Source organism: Haliotis rubra, unplaced genomic scaffold, assembly GCF_003918875.1.
Source record: "Haliotis rubra isolate DU_JTF1 unplaced genomic scaffold, ASM391887v1 Scf545, whole genome shotgun sequence".
Taxonomy (NCBI): Eukaryota; Metazoa; Mollusca; class Gastropoda; order Lepetellida; family Haliotidae; genus Haliotis; species Haliotis rubra.
The window spans coordinates 201,314-221,099 of record NW_025767241.1 but is presented as its reverse complement, the minus strand read 5'-3'; the positions used below and the strand labels follow the sequence as shown (position 1 = coordinate 221,099).

General features: G+C 40.3%; 1 protein-coding gene across 6 annotated transcripts in view; it reads right to left on the bottom strand.

Moving 5' to 3' along the window:
• The window catches only part of LOC124253579 (hemicentin-1-like), a 143,390-nt gene extending 129,335 nt beyond the window's left edge, over nucleotides 1-14,055 (bottom strand). The window contains exons 1-2 of one of the 6 annotated variants that reach the window (XM_046687381.1): nucleotides 13,828-14,010; nucleotides 11,745-11,820 (exon numbers count right to left, since the gene is read on the bottom strand). In XM_046687381.1, the coding sequence (XP_046543337.1) occupies nucleotides 11,745-11,808 (64 nt within the window). In that variant the 5' untranslated portion in view covers nucleotides 11,809-11,820; nucleotides 13,828-14,010. Of the gene's footprint in view, nucleotides 1-11,744; nucleotides 11,821-13,827 lie in introns of all 6 variants that reach the window. The other 5 variants (XM_046687386.1, XM_046687385.1, XM_046687383.1 and 2 more) reach the window with 5 other exon arrangements.
• Nucleotides 14,056-19,786: the final 5,731 nt, after the last annotated feature.

Here is a 19,786-nt window from a genome sequence, read left to right as displayed (position 1 = left end):
ATATTGCCGATGCAACTTAAAATCTTCACTCACTCACTCACTCACTCTAATTAACAATCAAAGTGGAGGATTGAGTTCAAACCTGAAAATTATATATGGTCAACACAAAATCACCAAAAATGGTGAGTGAGTAAATTTAGTTTTAGGCCGCACTCAGCAATATTCCAGTTATAGGGCTGCGGTCTGTAAATAATGGAGTCCGAACCAGACAATCCAGTGATCAACAACCTGAGCATCGATCTACGCAACCAGGAACTGATGACATGTGTTATCCAAGAAAAGCACGATTTTCTTTATTGTCAGTAACATGACATTTCCTTTATCAGGTGAATGGTAGGAAGTACATGAGGCACTTTCAAAGAAGACATACATTCCGAAACGTCGTAATATTCACAATAAAGAAGTCGACATCCATATATATTCCTTTTCTTATGTACTCCACTTCTAAATGCCCTTCAAAGATTTGATGTGTCAACCAACTAAGCGAGCCCGACCAACCGATCCTGTTAGTCGCCTCTAAGACAAGCATGGGTTACTGAAGATCAATTCTAACCTGGATCTTAACGGGTACCAAAAATACTACAATTAGGATACCTCAAAGTTAGTATCATGTGTGGCCTCCATGGGCATCGATGACGGCGTTGCATCATCTGTACATGCAATGAATTAGCCAATAGATGAAAGCCATGGGCACTTGGTTCCATACTCTGCAAAATGCCTGATCGAGACCAGCGGCAGCTGGCGGCTTTGGTTGGAGGTCATTCAGTCTTCTTTGAATCTCATGCTATCAAATAGGCACTATCATATAAAAACACCACCTTGTAAGAACAAGATTATTGATGTGGTTTTGAAAGGTGACGTTTCTTTTGCAATTGAATATATTTACATTAACCCTCATACTAGGTTCTTTCTCAGAAAAACATCAAAGCTATGTAACCCTTCTACATTTGTTGTGCTGTGTCAACAATCCTTGGAACATTGTCCATAAACAACAAGCATGTACATTTTCCACAGTCAACCGGGTCATGGTTTACTCATAAAATGTATTGAAAGGCCATTTGAAGTTCCCATACTGACTGTAAGTGAGTGAGTGTGTGAGTTGAAACTGTAAGTCAGATGGGCTGTATCTAAGCAATATAGAGGTGAGACACTGCCAGAGTTTGATTGATACATATCATGTCATGAAGGAGAGTAAAACAGTGGCATGACATCACTAAAACCTCAAAACTAACCATTGCAGTAGTGTATGATTATAATTATCAAATACAATATTGTTACATTTCGTAATATTAAAAATTAACTGCACACCACCAGCGACTGAAGCTAGACCATGTTACTGGGGATCATGGGGACTTAAACTACTTCACCTTCCTGCATGCATCCCCGGCAAGATTGAAACATTGGTTTTAGTCACTGGTGGTTGTAGTCATTACTAGCTAAACATTAATACATTATACAATACAAACATGAAAGCATTGACATTCAGGCTGTCCGTGGAGTACTTTTATACCATTAGGACATACATGTCACCATCAGAGTACAGTTAGATAGAGGACGAGACTTCGGCCCCATTAAATGGCCCTGCCATAACAATATCAGTTATTAATTGCATCAACCAAAGATAAAATATTTATAGCGTATTGTATATCTGTACACATTATGCCTGAGTGGACTCATGCTTGAAATGTTTCAAGTTTCAAAACATCTAAACACACCTAACAGTCATCACCACCTTCCACTGACAATGTTACAGCTCTAGTGCAGGATGGTGCACTTTTGAGGCATGCACAAAGTACCCGCCTTTACCTTGACATGTGCACAGTAAGGTCTCCTACAGTGCCCCAGAAGCTCTGTGGGAGTGCACCAAGGATGCACATGAGCGTAATATGGACGCAGTGGTAGTTAGGGGCGCTGCGCGGAGACCTCACAGACACAAACCACTACTCTGGACTGAATTGATGGAACAAATTGGAATGCAAAAGGCTCTAAGACGGTGTCTGTATGAATTGTCAAAGCTGCCTCGTAGATCAAATAGATTTCTTGTTGGAATACAGACGCCCCTTGCAATTACTATCATTAGCCCAATGAGCACACACCTCCTACACACAACAAACTGGTTGGCATCTGGTAGACTGCAGGCATGGTTGCATGACGAAAATCTGTTTACACATAACACAGACCTTCCTATTTCTCAACGGCGAATTATCCTTTTCCATGATGAGTACTAAGGTTAATAAAGGTAAGTAATAGCCTTCTGATTACTGAAGGATTCTCTATATACAACAGGTCATCTGATCTCGTCAGTGGCAAGAAAGAGAATGACTTCAGTCGGGTGTTCCATGGTCGGCTAGGGCATGATGCACTATGCATGAGCTTCCAGAGACTGCCTACATCAAGATAGGTAGCAGGGGTGTGTTCAGGCAAAGTGTTTACAAGGGGCTGGAAACTTTGGTTCAGATCAATCCACTCCATGGTCGAAAGGATAAGGGAAAGTGCACAACACTAAACAGGATAAGTATGAAAATATAATTGTTTTCTGTGTAACTGTTATCTTATAAGAAGAATATAAGTTTCCAATAATAGCAAAGCCTGCACTAAAGTCCCGATTTACCCCAAGAGCAGCATATTTTGAATGTTTTATATACCAGCTCATCTGGGTGCTAACTATAATATACTCGAGACAAACTATAATATTCAGATGTTTACCAACAAAATATTGAAAAAGGTTCACTATTCTATACTAGGCACATAAAGAAACTGTGCATACAAAAATTTAGAATCTAAATTTATCAAACCTGTGTAGACACATAAGGATTTAAACTCAGAGATTAGTGACATGTATCCAACATGCATGCACGTGCCACGCTCCGTGACGTCAGTGGGTTCGTCCTTGAGACGTGCAATATGTTGTTGCACGTCCATTCCGGGAAAGAGAAACAGAGCAAATGAATGCCACACAATACTGTCACTTTGGAAAGCTCAACCCCTGCCCTTGCGATCATTCAAAAAATTAAACCGCTATTGAAACGCATAGCATGCCAAGGCTCACGTCTGCACAACGTCATGAGGCCATTGGGTTGGTTCGTGGGGGAATGTCTCAGCGACAAGCGGCTGCACATTTCCACTGCCACCAGAACACCATTTCTGCAATGGTAAGATGCTACTAGAACACAAATGACGTCATCGATCGGCCACGTTCTGGACGTACACGTGTAACAACGCCAAGACAGGACACATGGATAAGGGTGACCCATCTTCACCATAGGGTTCAGACTGCAGTGATGACTGCCCGAACCATCCCAGGACTTCGCCGTATCCACCCCAACACCGTTCGACAACGTGTACGTCATCACGGGATCGGACCACGACGTCCCGCCATACGGCCTATCCTGACACAACGTCATCGACAAGCCCCCCGAATGTGGTGCCGAAATCATGTCCGCAGACCCTTGTTTTGGTGGAGAAAGTTTGTTTTTACAGATGAGTCCAGGTTTAACATTTCCCATACAGTATGTTTGAGTCAGAAACGGACCTATGAATTGCAATTTTTATCACTGTACAAAATTGTCACATAAATATAAATAGTACACATGTTTATCATTTACTAATACCCAACAGCTTTCTCATATTTGAAAATTTTCCGGACTCCACTATCATCATTGAAAATGCAAAAGTTGTCTAGTCGCGTCGGGGTGAAACCGCTGAAACGGAACAGCCAGTCATGGCGGGGGACATCTCAAAATCTATTCGGGAGACCTGTCGGTTCCTCGTCTGTCGTAGTGTCATAGTCACGACTTAAAGGGATTACAAGTGGTGCCACAGTTGCCTGTTGTAAGCCATCCCGAGACCAGTAACCTTGTTCAATGACGTTAGCTACCTTGTTGACACAGTTTTGCCAAGTTTCAGTCGTGATTTTGTTAAGGGATTCCTTAACCTACGTCACGTAATCTAAAAGTTGTGTTTGATCTGGCAACATCTCCTTTGACAATACCCCATATCATTTCAATGGGGTTAAGGTCACAGTGATAGGGTGGAAGTCGCAGAATATCGTGACCCTTACTTTTTATGTAACTCTCAACTTTGTAGAAAGGTTCACCTTTGTGGGTTTTTATGATCTCATATAGCTGAGGCTTCCTTGCCTTTGAAGGCCGTGCGATCTGAAATTTGTCGAGCCATGATATCATATCACCTTTTCGACTGTTCGATGTCGGGGCTTTACTGTCGGGGTCCTGCACGCTGTGGTATGGGGCATTGTCCATTACGATAAAAGACTTCTTTGGTAGAGCTGGTACCAACCTGTTTTTAACCCAATCGAGGAAAACCGAACCATTCATCTCGGAATGGTAGTCTCTGTTATCTGTGGACTTTGCCCTGAATACCAAGTCGCAGCCTGGGAGAAAGCCTTTGCTGGAGCAACCAGCATGGAGAATGATTAGTCTCTCTCCTTTCCCTAGAGGCAGCTTCTATGTGACCCCTTATCACCCCTATCGGGTACCCACTGACTGCTGGCAGTGTGCGAGGCATTGATCCAGGTCTCGTCCAAGTACACTGGCTCGAACCCTTCCTCGTGCTTCTTTTTTATAACCCTGAGAAAATTATTTCTCAAGTGAACAATATCAGGGCGTTCACAGAGTACTGACCTATCCCGACCCCCGAAATTTTCGAAGAGTCGCCAGAGTGTGTTCTTTGATACTCTGAGGTTGTGTTCTTGCTTCAAATGCTTTTTTAAAATTTTCAGCGACATGTATTTGTTTTCAGAATAGAGCTGTTGATAGACTGCCTTACAAGGTTCTTTTGAAAGTTGTCCAAATATTTTAATTTGTGTGATTTTGACACGACCCCTACCTGCTTCGCATCACCCTCACAATGTTTGTGTTCCAGAACATTTGTCAGTACCCTTGCTGATACTCCTAAAGCTTTTGCTGCCCGCTTAGGGAATTTATTAATGGCATAAAATGGTTTGCCCCTTTCGGCTTCAGCACGGAAAAAATCGTACTCTTTAATCATCAACTGTTTCACGTCAGCATTCAGCTTCATTTTTCATCAGGCATGTGTATCCCGTGCACGACGAGATAGTGGCTGTTCCGTTTCTGCGGTTTCACCCCGTCGCGACAGATAACAACTTTAGCGTTTTCAATGATGATAGTTTCTTCAACAACTTTTTGGTGGAGTCTGGAAAATTTTCAAATATGAGAAAGCTGTTGGGTATTAGTAAAAGATAAACATGTGTACTATTTATATTTATGTGGCAATTTTGTACAATGATAAAATTTGTAATCCATCGGTCCGTTTCTGACTCAAACGGACTGTAGTGATGGACGTCAACGCGCCAATAGACGCGTGGGAGAACGTTATGCACAGGCCTGTGTTTGGAGAGGAATCGCTTTGGTGGTGGTTCCGTGATGATTAGGGGTGGAAATAGCAGCACGCCAAAGAACTCCTTTGGTGATTGTTGAGGGCAACTTAACTGGTGTGGGCTACAGGGATCCAGTTCCTCGACCTGTGGCAATTCCTTTTCTGCAACGTCATGGCCCTGGGTTAACATTCCAACAGGACAATGCCCGCCCTCATACGGAAAGGGTTGCTATGGATTTCTTGCAACACCACAACGTTGACTTACTGCCTTGGCCTGCAAATTCACCGGATCTCTCCCCGATAGAGCATGTTTGGGACGAGATGGATCGACGTCTACGCTGTCTTCCTCATCCGCCAGATAACGTCCTTGACCTTGCAACAAAACTTGAGAGAATCTGGCGTGACATCCCACAAGCCTTCCTTGCACATTTGATAAGCTCTATTCGTCGTCGATGCACTGCTGTTCTCAATGCCGATGGTGGACATACCCGTTATTGAGCCTTTGACATGGTCGTTTGACCCCTGTCCCGCTTGTGGACTCGGGACGTCATTGTGATTGACTTTTCAATTGAAATTCTCCCGACTTGTTATGGTCTCATGATCCCTCCATTAAAGTTTATATGTACCTTTGACATTGTTATCGTACTTATCAGCTGAGATAATATTTTGACAATGCACAGTTTCTTTATGTGGCTAGTATATAATTGCTAGATCAGTACTTTTTTCTGTTGCCAAATAGTGTGTCAGTTTGGTCATCACTAAATGAATGAATTGGTCCATTTGTTCATGTTCAATTATTCCCAACTGTTAAATTGTGTAGAATTGACAAGAAAATAAGACAACAGCAATTAAACAATTGGTCTAAAACCCAAAATATGCTGAAATATGGTAGTTGATGCACTGCTCTACACTACACTAAACTGCACTGCATTTGTCAACACTACACTAACCTACTCTACTCTACACTACAATAAACTGCACTGCATTTGTCAACACTACGCTAACCTACTCTACTCTACACTACAATAAACTGCACTGCATTTGTCAACACTACACTAACCTACTCTACTCTACACTAAACTGCACTCCACTGTACTAGATAGCTCTCTACTTCCCTACATTGTACTAAACTGCATTACACTGCATCAAATGCACTCCACTGCTCTACGCTCTAATAACCTGCTATCCACTTCTCTACACTGCAGTAAACAGCACTTCACTGAACTAAACTGCTCTCCGCTGCGCTCCACTGCTATTAACTCCAACAGACTGCTCTCCACTCGTCTACACTGCACTAAACTGCACTCAACTGTACTCCAGTGCACTAAACTTCTCTCCACTGCTCTACACTCCAATAGACTGCTCGCCACTCCTCTCCACTGCACTAAACTGCTCTCCACTGCACTAAACTGCTCTCCACTGAACTAAACTGCTCTCCACTGAACTAAACTGCTCTCCACTGCACTAAACTGCTCTCAACTGAACTCACTGCACTAAACTGCTCTTCACTGAACTAAACTGCTCTCCACTGAACTAAACTGCTCTCCACTGCACTAAACTGCTCTCCACTGAACTAAACTGCTCTCCACTGCACTTAACTGCTCTCCATTGCACTAAACTGCTCTCCACTGCACTAAACTGCTCTCCACTGAACTAAACTGCTCTCCACTGCACTAAACTGCTCTCCACTGAACTAAACTGCTCTCCACTGCACTAAACTGCTCTCCGATGAACTAAACTGCTCTCCACTGAACTAAACTACTCTCCACTGCACTAAACTGCTCTCCACTGAACTAAACTGCTCTCCACTGCACTAAACTGCTCTCCACTGAACTAAATTGCTCTCCACCACACTAAACTGCTCTCCACTGCACTAAACTGCTCTCGACTGAACTAAACTGCTCTCCACTGCACTAAACTGCTCTCCACTGCACTAAACTGCACTCCACTGAACTAAACTGCTCTCCACTGCACTAAACTGCTCTCCACTGCACTACACCTAAAAAAACTGCTCTCCTCTCCTCTACACTGCACTAGACTGCTCCCCACTGCACTAAACTGCTCTACACTCCAAAAAACTATATACTTGCATATTTGCATTTATAATAGGTCTTTGACCTTTCAGTATGCAAAAAAACTACACTGTATAACTACATACTTTTCTGTGAGAAACCAGTGCATATTACAATACTATACTGGCCAGCGAACAGTTACCGCAAATACATCAGTATCACACGTGCGCAGTTCCGGTCATTTACAATTCCGGTATTTTTCCCCCACGGTATTTGACAGCAACAATGCACAGCAAAAAAAAATCTTCAAGGGAAGTAACATAAATATATCGATATATTATTTCACGAGTGGCATTAGACATTCTGAATGGCGATAACTGTTATGTACAGTCAGTTGTGAGAAAACATCTATTTGTACTGCCATGATTCCCTTCCGCCGCGTTAAATAAATACATGATCGGCGGCATTGAACAGACTGAACACATCGGTGAATAGCTAATTAAGTACCATACTTAATTCTGTTTCATTAATTTAACGAACAGCGGAGTAATTTTGTAAATACCGCTAAAATATGGCGATAACTGTTCGGTAGCCAGTAGAGATCTATAAACTGGTATATTTCGGGCATAACACGTGCTTCAACTTACTGTTACTATAGTGATTTCCATGTAGTCACTCAATCTTCCATGACAGAGTGAACAAGCCTATTTCCGACACGGTTGTTGTTGCTTCCGTGATCTGGAGTGACCTCCCCCCTGATCTATTCTATTTCCGGGTCCAAACAAAAGCCACGTGAAACCCGCTCCATCTACTGATATGCACCATCAGGGCCGTAGGTAACCTGTATGTGAGTGAGTGCGTGTGTGTGTGTGTGTATATTAGTGTACATTAATACTCAAACTGAATAAAACAGTTGTTTTGAAATATACAGATATTTTTAAAACATATTTATGAAATTTAGTTCTGAACATTATGTACAGATGTTACAAAGAAACTCAAACGTAGCATGAAAAAACACACACATTTTATACAAATTTGTAGATTACATGATTCAGTTTACCTTCAGAAAGCAGGAAATTGTATCTGACAGCATCTGATTTTTTTTTTAAATTCCCGGGGGAGTATGCCCCGGACCTCCCAAGATCCTCGAATGTGTATAGCGCCCCCCTATTAAGAAAAGTTAACTACGGCCCTGGGTGCCGTTGTACAAGCGATCTTAGCGCTAAGGTTACCCTAACTCCCATACCTTAACATAGAAGTAAGGTAGTCTCAGCGCTAAGGTTGTTTTGTATAACAGCACATTGATCATTCAGATTTCTTGTTCTTTCGTGTCATTGCTTGAGAATGTTGTTTTTGCTCCTCTGTGATTACTGAACACTTCGTTGTCGACTAAGCACCCGGTGTCGTCTCAGGACGCCGACCTTTCGATTTTCCACTAGTCTCAGGACGCCGACCTGCGGTTTCCTTTGAAGGTTAGGTTCTGATTAGGCTTAATTAGCGTTGTAAATAATCTACTCTAGATGTTTTGATAAGGTGAACTCGTCGCACATGTAACTTCCAAATGACTGAAAAGTTTAAAATAACACTTAGCAGAGTGCCAATATTGAACACTGTTCATATCTTTCGTATAAATGTCTATGGAATGGTCAATGGATTCACATTCGATTTCGAAATGGCAAATGCACAGCTAGATCCGAGATTCATCCCTACAGCTCGCGACAGTCGTTATTTGGTTGTTGGCGGGTTCATAAATGGAAAAGTTTGGAACCAAATGGTTAATGATTCTTTGTTTGTTGGACCCAAATGGTTAATAATTCTTTGCTTTTTTGTAGGCGAAGGAGACGCTAGAAAAGCTGAAGGTGAAGGCAGCTTCGACCCCCCAGCCCATGCAGTCCCTCTACGAAGAAGGCCTTATCGAAACGGAAATTAAATGAAGCGATCCACATCAAATGACACCGACCCCTGATCAACAGAGTGAGAGAGAGAGAGAGAGAGAGAGAGAGAGAGAGAGAGAGAGAGAGAGAGAGAGAGAGAGAGAGAGAGAGAGAGAGAGAGAGAGAGAGAGAGAGAGAATGTTTATTAAAGTGTCACGTGGTTTTGCAATAAAATACAGTACATTACATTACAGACATACATTAAACACAAAAAGCACCCGGCCATTTGGCCTATGAGACACTAAAATCACAAGCATTATCACAGTAATACAATAAAATAAGAGAATACAAATAAAACACACCATTACATACATTCCAGATTAATAACATGATATTTTGATCACACAAATGTTATAAAAGCACTTCACCATATGGACGTAAACGTGCACACTCACACGCAATTATGCACTCACTCAACCCCTCACGCAATCCTGCATTCACACACATCGTACAATCACGCAGTCACATACACAATCACAGGCTTAGGCTATGACATTCTCGCACAAACATGTACGCAATAACGTACTCACGCGCACATACATACATACACACACACGCACTCGCACACATACATACACACATACATCGATACACAGGTACACACATACATCCATACACAGGATATACATACACAGGTTCACACATATATACATATTCAGGTACACACATACATACACATACAGTTCACTACATACTGCACACACTCAGGCTGCTTTTTGCTTTATCCTACTATATATTTCAACCTGTTTCAGTCTTTCTCATACCTGCTTGACAACGATACAAGAATCTGTTTCGAAACGTCGCATCATCCGAATATAGAAGTTGTTTATCCATAAACTTTAGTCCTTATCTGATTCTCCAACTTCTTAACATGCCACTTAAAAAAGCATTACTTTTGACATAACTCCTCTGATGTAGCGGGGAAATCACCGGTGATTGTAGCAGAACTTGGGCCTGTTTGCAAGCATTACCTTTGACACTCGCGGTGATAATTTTAACGATGACAGGTACATCTATCTACATTTCGCCCTACTGGCATATCTTCCATGAAAAATCATTAAATCTGTCGCCCACCTCTGTGAACTGGGGTTTTGATCTTTATTGAGTTTGTGTTCGATTCTCAATCCCTCGATATGCACGTGAACTTCGGATGAAATATTTTCGACTTTATTGTCCGAAGCTTGAAAGTTTTGTGAAAGAATCTGGGTGTTTACTTTTATCTCTGTCAATATCTTTATCTCAACTGAGCCTTTATCATGAGTACACCAGTTGGTTGTCACAGTCACGCGACACATAGAAACGTAGGTTATGGGAATAGTTTCCATGATTTGTTTGGGCGCAAGAAACATCCGATTTCATTTTGTACTGAACCTATACCCACTGTCCCAGCTGGCGAGAAAGGTCCTATTCTGTCGCTGACAAGCCCGGATCATCAAAGATACATATATGGGTAGATATGAGACAGATGTATCACTTTACAGGTGGACGGTCATACTCTTGTAGTAACGATGATGAATCTCACAGTGACATTGTCTGACCTGATGGATGGATGAATATTTCTTCAATGTGCTGCGTCATTCTTCTCAACTGATACTCTCCTCTATATTAATGTATATAACAAGCGATCCATAAGCCTATATACCCATTTCCAAAATGTATGTTTTGGTTATTTGTTCTCGCTATTTGTGTCTCTGATAGCTTCCAGGGAATAATACTTAAGAAAGGTAGATATACAATGCTAATTTCGAAAAATGAACTTGTGGCAAATGTCAAGACATTCATGTTAATTATTTTTCAGTGTCACGTAGATGCTGGTATGATGAACAAGGACAATTCTTTATTGCAATGGATTCAATGGATACATTTTTTGCATCTACTGAAATAACAAAAATCGTTCCTGTTCAAGGTATTATTAATACGATGCCTTGCTACAAATACGAATATTAGTAAAGCAAGCGTATCTAATTTGGTACAATCATTAGACAATACTTTCAATAAACAAATAAACATAACATGATACATATTGTTTCATAGCTAAAAGAAATCGCTCACAGATTCAGAGACCACTCTGCAATTCAATCTGTGGGTAAGAGTAAATGTCATCTGTCTCTCTGAGTTTTCCATGCATCAAGTGTGCACGAAGGCCTTCATTTTTCCGTGACACAAATTAAATCGAGCTTTTTTAGTTCCTTCAAGGATACAATGGGACGCTTTTCAATTTTGAATGTTTCAAAGTCTAAACACATGTTTGTTGTCCGGGGTGTTCTCAAATAGAATTGAATAAAGTAATATTTAGTGACAGTTACATGATCAACAGCCAAACATGACGATTTCTTGTATTTAGAACATCCTAAAACATGATTCTGTAACACAGTACGAATGATCAAATATCATATGAATGTTCAGACAAAACAAACACAAATGGAAACGTCTATGCACATACCTTCAACATGAGACAACAGTGTCACCAACAAAGTTCCTCCAATTAGAATCACCATTTCCATCATCGAGTGTCATTCCTAAAAATGTATGAATTGAAAACATGTATAACCGATATAGTAAATGTGACCTTATCTGAAATGGGTTTTATCTATATTTTCCTGTAACATCATAGCTTGACTACAAGAAAACACAAAACGGACAGTTTTCTTCAAGGTTTTAATAGTGAATATGGCACAATACACAAATCATCCAAATTGGCTCAAAATGTTACAAGTATGGAGCCAGAGTGAGGATGATGCAATATGGTGTGTATGTGACAAAACCTTAACGTGTATTGTTGACCTGGGAACGTTGAACAATAGATATTTAGTGTACCCTCTATGTGTATGGACAACTGCCGTCTGTCGTCGTATCCGTTGCCGAGAAAACTATCGCCATTCATGGTGCAAAGCTGCATGAGGCGCCGTTGTGTTGTATGTGTGGCTGCTAGGTTCGGTCACGCTTGTCACTGACCTTTCTCTTGATTTTGGTCGGTTTTGACCCCAGTGACATTACTGACATCACCACGTGTTCACATTATGAACTAAAATGGATTGTTCATGAATTTCCCTTTCTGTTTACTCAGTAAGTTTTGTTAGACTTGTGTCATCTAAGGATGATGTTTTGATAAGTATTGCTACTTTTTCTTTAGAAGGGTATATTATGCCTGTACATTGTGCAAAAATGGTTCCATAGCTTTCAAAGGCAATAATGTATGACTGTTACTGCTTTTACCAGCATCAAATAAAATGTAAAATTATTTTGTAATGTGGGCCATGGCCATATATACTGAAATAAAACTGTCTGCCTGTCTGCCTGTCTGTCTGTAAATAATGAATTTACCACACATGTCTCTGTCCTTGGTTCCTGTTTGCAAACATACCAGTGTTCCCTAACTTGTTTTGAGTAGTCTAGTTGTCTCTGCAGTTAATTTTGACTGTACATCGTGATTCACTACACATGTAACCATGACTCTCTGCTATGGCCAGAGGCTAATCATGGGTTAAGATAATAAAGTCTGTCTGTCTTTATATACTTCTCTCTTCTCTGAACACAGTTGTAATCTTATGAAGAAACAGACTGTAACGAAGCCTCTGTCAAAGAGCTTGAGGTGCTGAACGAAGCTGGTTCCTGTATGTGAAAAACTGTTGATGCGACGTTACATTTTAACTCACAAGGCTCAGGTATGTGTCAGTCGGACAGAGGTAACAGTTTTGGCAAACCTTGCTTTTCATTATCTGAAATGTGCTACTAAACAATGGCATCACTGACATATCTTCATCATCGATAACTACACCACTTTGATGAAATATATTAGGGGGGTAGGGGTGCTGGATTAAGTTCCATGTGTAGACATACGCGCAAAACAAAATTTGCAAAATAAAGTGCAGAATTATTAGTATACAGAGATGAAACAAGATAAACATATGGAGATTTCTACAAGTACAAACAGAAACAGATCCCGGTTGGTTACACAAATGATATATGATCCAGGGACATCTATCTTATCAGTAATCACTAACATTGAATAATATCTTAAGTAACAAATACGTTTGTTTGTCTAGTCATTTAGTGTGTCCTCATCTAAATGCCTAGACAAACAAGACATGCCTTAAAATATGAAAGCAATCTCCGACACACAAAATCTGCTTCTTACCACCAGCTAAATACTAGACAAGTGTGACCCACATACTGCGCTCTGTGTATGTGTGCTCCGATAGTGGCTATGGTTTGATTGTGAAAATATGATAACGGACGCCTGGCTGGAGGTGTAGTGGATTACACAATACACATTACCTTACATTCACATAACATGTACTCTGATTACAGAAGTAAACTATTTGAGTAATAAATGTATAAGTTACGTAACGACTGTCTTAAACATTTCTGAGTCCAGCATATATTCTGCATGTAATGATTGTATTTTCACAATGTGGGTGTAACTGGACTCAGAGATAGATTACATCATTCATATACCATTTCCACCAACCACCGTACATACAGAATGAAGAAATATAATACTTCATCAATAAAACTGTACTTACATTGCGTATGGTATGTGCACCTTTGGATTGAAGGTAGTCCGACCAACCAGGAAGTGAAATCTAATTTTAGCCTCATCCTTTGACTGGGTATTCTGGCGTTGTCAACACCCATACACGTGATGTAAACAGGTTAATTTACTTCCGTGAAACTGAAATACTGGTGTTCTCTCGTGTACCCGCTTACTACCGTGATTCCTGTCAACTGAATATTGAACAGGCATGTTAATTCATGCACACTGGAGAGATTCTATACCACGAGATATGTCAGGTTTGAGCCAGGAAGGCATATAGTGTTAGGTTTGACGTCATAACAAGTAAGATAGACAGCAATGATACGAGGCCATAGGGTAACTTTTTGTCACTGTGAAACTATTATGCTATTAGTAAGCGGGGGATATTCATCAGGAGTCTCAGCTACTGATATCTAATTTAGTTTAACAGTTCGACAGAGTCCTGTGACTGACATCTGGATTAGTCGCTGCAAGTCTGACGGCCATAGCGTTTGTTACATGATTGGCCATTGCGCCCTACTACCCATCACGTCATTTACAATGAAAAGTCAAGGTCACATTAATATCGTGTGAATCCGCCGCTATTCTCAAGACAATCCAGGATTCGACGAGGCATGCTCGAAGTAAACGGCCAGAGTCAACTATTTTTTTCCATCCCATTCTCCCAAAGTTTGTTGAGCGTGTTGAGTGGCGGTGTATATACATTCTGTTGAGCCGTCCAAGCACATCCCAGATTTGTTCGATGGGTGACAAGTCTGGACTTAGTGCTGGCCATGTAAGGTGGTTGTGTTCTCCTGTTGCAGGTACACAGTAACAATACGAGCCCTGTGTGCGCTTGCGTTGCATCATGAAACACAAACCGATGTCCATGTCGTGGAGCAAGTAGCACCAATCAAAGATTTTGTCACGGTAGTGCTGACCAGTGTCCGTCCGAGAATATCATGTAAATGCGTTCTTCCAGTAACAGTGATCCCAAACATCCCACACCATTACTAAGTCACCCACACCACGGTCGTTCTGTCTATCGTTAACGACATGAGAACGATCGTCCCACCTGTTTCCCAACGACGAATAGTCCAGCGCTGCCGTGGAGGTCGGATAACACGTGGACGTCGGGCAAGCAAGATGCACCTGTGTTGTTGATTTCGAATGTCCGTCCAATCACTTTAACACATATTGTTCACTCACGCTAACACCTCTAGCTTTATTAGTCTCATCTCCATATTGAGAGGCACTTTGACCAGGGTTTCATAACACTGATGTTCGTGTCCGACTGTTGTCACCCTTGGACGACCAGATCAACGTTATTTGTCAGTCGAGTATGTACATTTGATAATTACCAAAAGTAGGCTTATTTTGATGTCATTTATTCATCACTACTCGAGTGCCCCACTTAGATCAGGAATATAAGTTCTAATGAAAGGTCTGCAACCAGTATAGGGAAGAAGTCTCAGATTTGTTGAGTTCTGCTTTAGCTGCCGCACCAGCCACAATGTTATCAGAAATGCCAACATGGCTGGGTAACCAAGAAACGACGATGTTGTATTGGCCAGTAGCAAGAACGTGAAATAATTCCAATAAAACGTGGATGTTTAGAAGACACGTTTTAATAACCCAAATGCAAATATAAAATAGACATTATTGAAATACTGTTCAATGAGATATAAAACCACACTGAACTTAAAGAACAAATAAACTTTGTTTTTTTTACTCTTTTAACTATTACATATGAGAGATTTGTGGTTAGACTTATGCGGAACACCAAATTCACTCTTAAAAAACTTGTGGTTAATTAATACCGAGCGATTAAAAGTTGCCCAAAAGTCGCCTGCTTCACTCTCGCCCGCCAACGAAACCACAGACAGGTTACGTAACTCTGTCGCCAGAGCACTGCAGTGACGTCATATGAGGAGCGATTTTCAGTTAGTTGTATAGCAAGTGTGTAGCACGCTCACCATTTTGATGATTTCTCGACATCAACGACGACATGCCGAATCGTTGCTTTGTCGTCAATTGCTCCTAGGGGTCGGGCGATGGTGTCACCATGCACAGATTTCCACAGGACCCCGCAGTTCGTGCTAAATGGGTTATGTTTGTGAGTGCGAAACGAGCGTTGTGAAAGCCTGAAACGACATCTTATTTGTGTTCAGATCGCTTCACTTCACGTAAGTTAAAGAATCAAAACTACTTACTAGTTGTAGTCAAATATGTATATGATTGATGACCATAAAGATTTTCCATGACACAACTTGGAACATAACGATTTCTTCCTCGGAAGTGAGGTTGTGGTCGAAGTAACAATAATATTGTAAGTAGTATTATATTGACACCCACCTCGCTGCCACGACAGATATTGTTATGTTATAAGCTATGTCATGCAAAATCCTATTGGCAATCAATCAAATATATATGTTACTACCAGTAGAAAGTAGTTTCGATTTTGTAACTCGGTGAAAACAAACCTAAATAGCATTTATCCTCAGACTGGCGTATGTTCGCGACTGGGCGCCGCCATTTTTGAAAATCGTAAAGTGACGGGCTAAAGTATGTTAGAATTAATGAGATTATGGTTTGTTTTCATCAAGTTAGAAAATCAAAACTGCTTTCGACTCGTAGTTAAATATGTATTTGAATCATAACCAAAAGCATTTTGCATGACACAACTTATAACATAACGATTTCTTCCACGGAAGCGAGGTGGGGGTCGAAGTCACAATACTGCGCGATAAATTTCTTGCTGCATTCACATGGTTAACGTCCACTCACCAGTATGTAGATACTAGTCAATGTACGTCTTTATATTTGGTCTTATAATCCTAATGAGTTTATTATCATACTTGAATGCATTTTGAAACTAAATAGAAAGCAGACGATCTGCTGATACTTATAGTGAATTTATAACAGAACTGTAATATCTAGACATTTTATAGTTTGCCAATGTGAATCATATAGAGATTACTAAACGAGTGTCTGTCAGATACCATTTATCTTAAAACGAGTTGTTTCAAAACGTATTTAACGAGCGAAAGCGAGTTAAATACGTTTTGAAACAACTCGTTGTAAGATAAATGGTATCTGACAGACACGAGTACAGTAATCTGTTTCTTACACCATAAAATCGCACCATTTTATGGTCGAATAGATTCAAATTTCATGTTTTCTCATCGTAGGTGCGCAATAATACACAACACAACGTTTATGAATGAGTGACGTCACTTGGCTTCCTAATCACTACTCATCCCCATGGTGACCCTCCACAAAAAGGTTTCTGCCACCTCTTCGCATCATCAAGGCAATGGTGATAATGATAACTAGATAAGATCACAGAAAATTAATTAAACCCTCTAAAACGATGATGTTACCATGCAAATGTGGATGATTTTAATTCTTGCAAGCGTAAAATATTTGAGCGAGTGACGTCATCGTTATCGCTTGGTGGTTGTCGTCATCGAAAGATTGTTTTGGATATCTCTGCACATTGGGGATCTGTACTTGTGTACCAGTTTACGTTCAATGTTCTCCCATCTTTGGGTGTGTGTAATTAGGTGCACCCAGTGTGCTTGAATGTGACATTGCTGAGGTTACGTTCACTGTCAATGGGGGACTACTCTTCTTCGCCACATCCTTCTCGTTTTCCCGAGCCAGAAACTGCCACTTGGAATGTAATGGAATTTACGGAGTTTTCAGTATGAAATGTGAGTTGATTACATCCTGTATGGTATCAAGACATAAACTTTTCATTATCATGCGTCGGAGGAATATCTTGAGAAATGACTTATGTGTAGATCAACCGTTCTTGTACATGTTCGATTGAATAGAAAGGACGTGTGCCGCCATTTGCACTCATGAAGCCTTGCAAAACGTACCATGTCGTACATTGTTTCAACGAGTGTGTTTTGGTTCTGATTGTCATGAGTTAATTTCACGATAACATTTGAATCACATAGTATCTCGGAGCTGGAAGTGAGTCTTCATCATGTGTATCAGTGAAAAATGTCATCTTCATCAATGCATCAAAGAAACAACGAGGCAAATCGATCTCACAATGGACAGGCACTGACGTTATCGTGTCAGGTATTTTTGCAAGACGACACATGACACTTGTCGCATCTCTCCAGTAAAAGTACTAGTGTTGTACATTTTGAATATTCGAAGGGAATCAAGGGCTTTAACTCTAACGGTTATTTTCACATAATTGTTTACACAGGTATCACTGAGTGTTGGCGCCATTTTGAATTCATGACTAGGAATCAAAAGTCTTAATAAAAGGAATTAGAAAATAAATAGATTTGTGTTATATTTATTCTACTTGTGACTCATTGTATAAATACCTGTTTATGTTGCAATCGCGAAAATAACAGGTAGGTGTAAAGGGGTATTTTTTGCACGAGTAACAGGTTTCTGTTCGATTGAAGCACGAGTAACTTATCAATGAATTTTAATCAGGAAAGTAGTCCGTCGTACCCTGACCCTAGGTCATCACCATGGAGTAGCCAATCACGGGATTAGAAATCGATCTCACACATATGTGTGATACCAGTTTTCTCACATGGGTTTCTCACCCACGGGTGTGTAAGAAAATTCGCACGCACACCCTAGTGTATGTTGTCTCATTACACTTCACGGCGAAAACAACGATTCTGTTGAATGCTATGACAAATGAATAAAAACAAAATGCAAATATTAAAATTTAAACAGATTAAAGTTATAGGAACAATGTCAGGCTATGACCTTGTTCGAGGAATGTATCCATCAATATCCACAAAAACGAGTGATATGCCATTCATCTGCAACTGTTCCAAGTGATGTGTCTTTTAACAGTTTAATATACGAAAAAGTGATAAATCTTTTCAGGTATTTCACATTGGTGTATAGTCTCATTGGTCACCCAAGATAGCACACCTGGCAACTAATTGCATAATGTCCGCCTTTCTTTAAAAACAGTAATTTAGTTAGCCAATAATGGGCAATCAATCAATGTATTGCCGGTTAATCGTTTGAAAGAAGGACGTTGTTTTTACGCAGACACCGACACGACAGAGTGTATTCAGTATAGATTAGTAAATCTTCATACATAAACACTACCTTTTGACAAATCCGCTGTGTAAAATAAAAGTAATTAATCAATCAGCGTGTTATCGGTTAATCCTTTGATCGATGTTTATAATGTTGAATATTTACTCCAGACACAAGAAATGCCAAATGGGAACCTTTGTCGGGTAATCTAAGTGTGTTACCACTAAATTATACCTGTTATAAATTCATTAACTGGCCATCAAGTGAATGATGACAAATAACGTGTAGGTTTATACCACCTAACACGGGTTACAACAAGGGAGTATTAATTGCTGTATTGCATGTGAATACTTATGGGCCGACACGGTTTTGAGAATACAAACAGATTTGTACATGACATGATTAAATATCCAGGTAAAAAAACACAGAAATAGGATCAATTTGGATCAGTCATACAAATAAGGCCTAACGACACCAATCGATTTTGACAGAATCGTCTATGAAAACAAGTTGTAACTCGGAAACTAGGCAAAGCAGGAGACAAAATTTAATGTCAGTAGATTGTGAGAACATATAGCTTTCATTTTCCACAACAGTTGTCACGATTTCAGGTTTATAGAAACCTGTAAACAAGATAATTTACCCCCTGAAATGTAGATGAATTCTGCATCGGCCCTCATATCTATTCCTCATATGACGTCACAGAGACGCCCCGCTCTGATTGGTTGAAATTTCGTTCGCGGGTGAGAATTGTGCACTGTTGTCAAAAAGGTGCATTGACAATATTTTTATCTAATACTTTAAACAATGAACTACTGAATTGATAAAGTCCGGAAATGCCCACATTCACCATATGTATAATACATATAAATAATATACAATGGAATTTCTCGATACTGAAATCAATGCCACAATACATTAGAAATTCTCGA